The 2,966-nt window shown below is 34.0% G+C and overlaps 1 protein-coding gene across 1 annotated transcript in view; it reads right to left on the minus strand.

Annotated features, from left to right (window-relative positions):
• Positions 1-2,966, minus strand: part of BBS7 (Bardet-Biedl syndrome 7) — a 53,803-nt gene that overhangs the window by 35,455 nt on the left and 15,382 nt on the right. Inside the window, exon 6 of the mRNA XM_012650397.1 lies at positions 1,587-1,717. Within this exon, the coding sequence (XP_012505851.1) occupies positions 1,587-1,717 (131 nt within the window). The remainder of the gene's footprint in view (positions 1-1,586; positions 1,718-2,966) is intronic.

The following is a 2,966-nucleotide window of genomic DNA, read 5'->3' on the forward strand; positions in this document are numbered from 1 at the left end:
GTTAGGTCCTCCTTTAATTTATTGAATGCAAAACACTGGAAATCACCTGACTTGCAGAAAGATGTTTTACTCAGTCAATAGATTTACATACATTCTCACTTGCTGAATGGTTTTTCAGGTGACTATTATAACTTTTACTTTCACCTAGAAGTACCTTAAAAACTGTTCATTTCTAATACATTTTTGCCAATATTTTAATGAAATTCACTTATCTTATGTACTCTAAATACATTTTTGTAAAATTCTTAGAGATTTAGATAAATCTAAATCAACTAATATTTTTTAAACACCAGTAATGGAACCATAAAATCAGAGATCCTAGACAATATAGTATGGATACAGTTTATGTAAGAAAACAACATGGAACTAAACTTACAAACTTGGCCATTCCTGAAAATACTGGCAAAAGAATATCTAAGTTTAAGTCAAAATACAATAAATTCAAGATGAGGCAGACTATTCCCAGCCTAAGCATAACCTAAAAGCAGTACCTCTGTCATCCAACAAACAGAAGAAATAGGGAGAAGATAGGATTTCTTAGTGCCAGACCTAGCAGAGCAGATAAATGTTATGATGTTATTGGAGTTTAGAATAGAAGTCAAAGAGAAGACTGGAGTCTAAATAAGAAAGTTTCTTAAGGGCTGATGAAAAAAAAACAGGAGATCATCAACAAAGGATTATTACATACTTTGAAGCCTAAACTATTACTTGCATCATTAACAGGATGACTTTTTTCACTAAGGTAAGATGAATAAATTTGAAATAAATCTATAACATAAACTCAACTGTGTAACATTTTTATCCTCATATTATCTGTATATTTTACCTATGCTCCAAATCACTTGTATTTGCTGAACTGCAGTTAAACTAAGTTGGGATTGGGATATATCACTATTAAGAGAAATTAGAAAAAAAAAAAGAAAAAGAAAAGAGTTGAGACTGAGTTATGGACTTTTTCTTTTGTAAACAGCCTCAGTGCTTCCTGCATGAGGCAGGCTGGGGAAGCCCTGGATTGGAGAACACCAGTCCATGAAAATGAAGCATTCAGTTTATACCAGAATGCTTCTGTATATGACTTTATAGCTTGGCACAAATAAGCTTACTTACATTTACAGTTTGTATACTAAAGTTACTTTTATCTAGCCTTTCTTCTTATAAAGCTGGCACTTTAGTAGCTAAAAGTGAAATTACTTTTTCCTTTCTGCTTAAGGACATTTCTGATACTGTCCGTTAGGTTATTCCTAAAATCTTATGGCTTTAAAACAAGTCTCATTTATATTACCCAAACATATAAAATGTTACTCCCATACTGTGTTATTATACATTAAAAACTAAAATATTTAATACTTTAGAAGTTTCTAATATTTAAAAGTATAATGAAAAAGTAATTTATTATTCTGCTTGAAGGCAGTAGTCTATTATTCAAACACAAGAGCAGTTTAAAGATTCTGATAACATCGAAATGGCAATATTTTAAACCAAACATAACATTTTAACATATTCTCACTTATTAAAATTCAAATCATCAGTCATCAGTATAATAATTTGACAAATAATAAGCACATATAGTCTTTAATGAACCTTACCTGATCAAATCGTAGAAGAGGCTCCTTTGCATTATCAAAACTATACACTTCGACCATTCCATCATCTCTCCCAACAAGCAAATCTTTAACCCCATCACCCACAATGTCAAAGCTGTCAATACACAAAATACCTTTAAAAAAAAAGATATGTGATAAGTTATTAAGAAAACTAATAGTTATAGTCAAGTACATACCAAGTAAGAATGAAAAAATACATATACCAACTCAGAATGGGGGAAAAAACAACTTTGAGCGTAAGCAGGTACCCTTTACTTGTCCATCCACATTTATCTAATTTCCAGGGCTTTAAATATTAAATGTAATCGATGTGGCAATGACCCCTAAGTTTACATCTCCCGCCAGCTCTGGCCTCTCCTCAGAACTCCAGACCCATATATCCAATTCAGCATCTTCTCATAAACATCTGCATCTCAAACTTTCCATGCCCCAAATACAACTCCTATTCTCCTCTTTAACACCCCACCCCTCGTAATACTCCTCCTTTGCTAGCCTTTCCCATCTTAGTAAATTATACCACCCAGTTGCTCAAGCCAAAAATCTTGGCTACATCTCTCATTTCTGTCTTTTTCTCACACCCCAACCCCACATATCAAATCCACTAGCAAATTCTATCTGTTCTACCTCCACAATATACATTGAAATTGTCTTCGTTCCATTTCCATCTACCATGAGCCTGGACTACCCTAGCCTGGACTAGAATAAATTATAATAACTATAACTTCTAACTGGCCTCCGTGCTTCCAATTTTGACCTGCTTCCCCCAAATCCATTCTCCATGCAGTGTACTTTGTTTTGCTTTTAGCAAATTAGATCATGTCACACCCCCACTTAAAATTCTCCAATGACTTCCTACTGCACTCAGATTAAAGTTTACTCTTCCAAGGCTTATAAGGACCTACACAAGTTGGCTCTACTCTTAACTCTCTGATTTCATCTCCTGCCATGTTAATGCATTTAGCCACACTGGTCTTCCTATTGTTCTTCAAATGAATCAAGTCTGCCTCTGTCTCAAATCCTTTGCACTTATTTTTTTCTCTTATTGGAACACTCTTTCCCCTCAAATCTTCACATTGCTAACTCTTTTTCTTATCAATCATACCTCAGCTCAAATTTTGTCTCTTCTCAGAGGCTTTCTTTGACCACCTAAAAGTAGTCTAAAAGCAGCCCTCCTTCCACCATCACTCTCAAATTCATTGCCCTATAATGTATTTTCATCAAGTGACTAGGTGAAGCTACCTCATGTTTTAATTACTTTAGACTCTGTCTCCCCTAACAAATATTTGTTGAAGGAATAAACGAATATATGACTAAACATCCTGTACATATAAATAGCCATCTTACTACCTACCAAGTCAGTTA

This window comes from Propithecus coquereli, unplaced genomic scaffold (genome assembly GCF_000956105.1).
Source record: "Propithecus coquereli isolate 6110/MARCELLA unplaced genomic scaffold, Pcoq_1.0 Scaffold323, whole genome shotgun sequence".
NCBI lineage: Eukaryota > Metazoa > Chordata > Mammalia > Primates > Indriidae > Propithecus > Propithecus coquereli.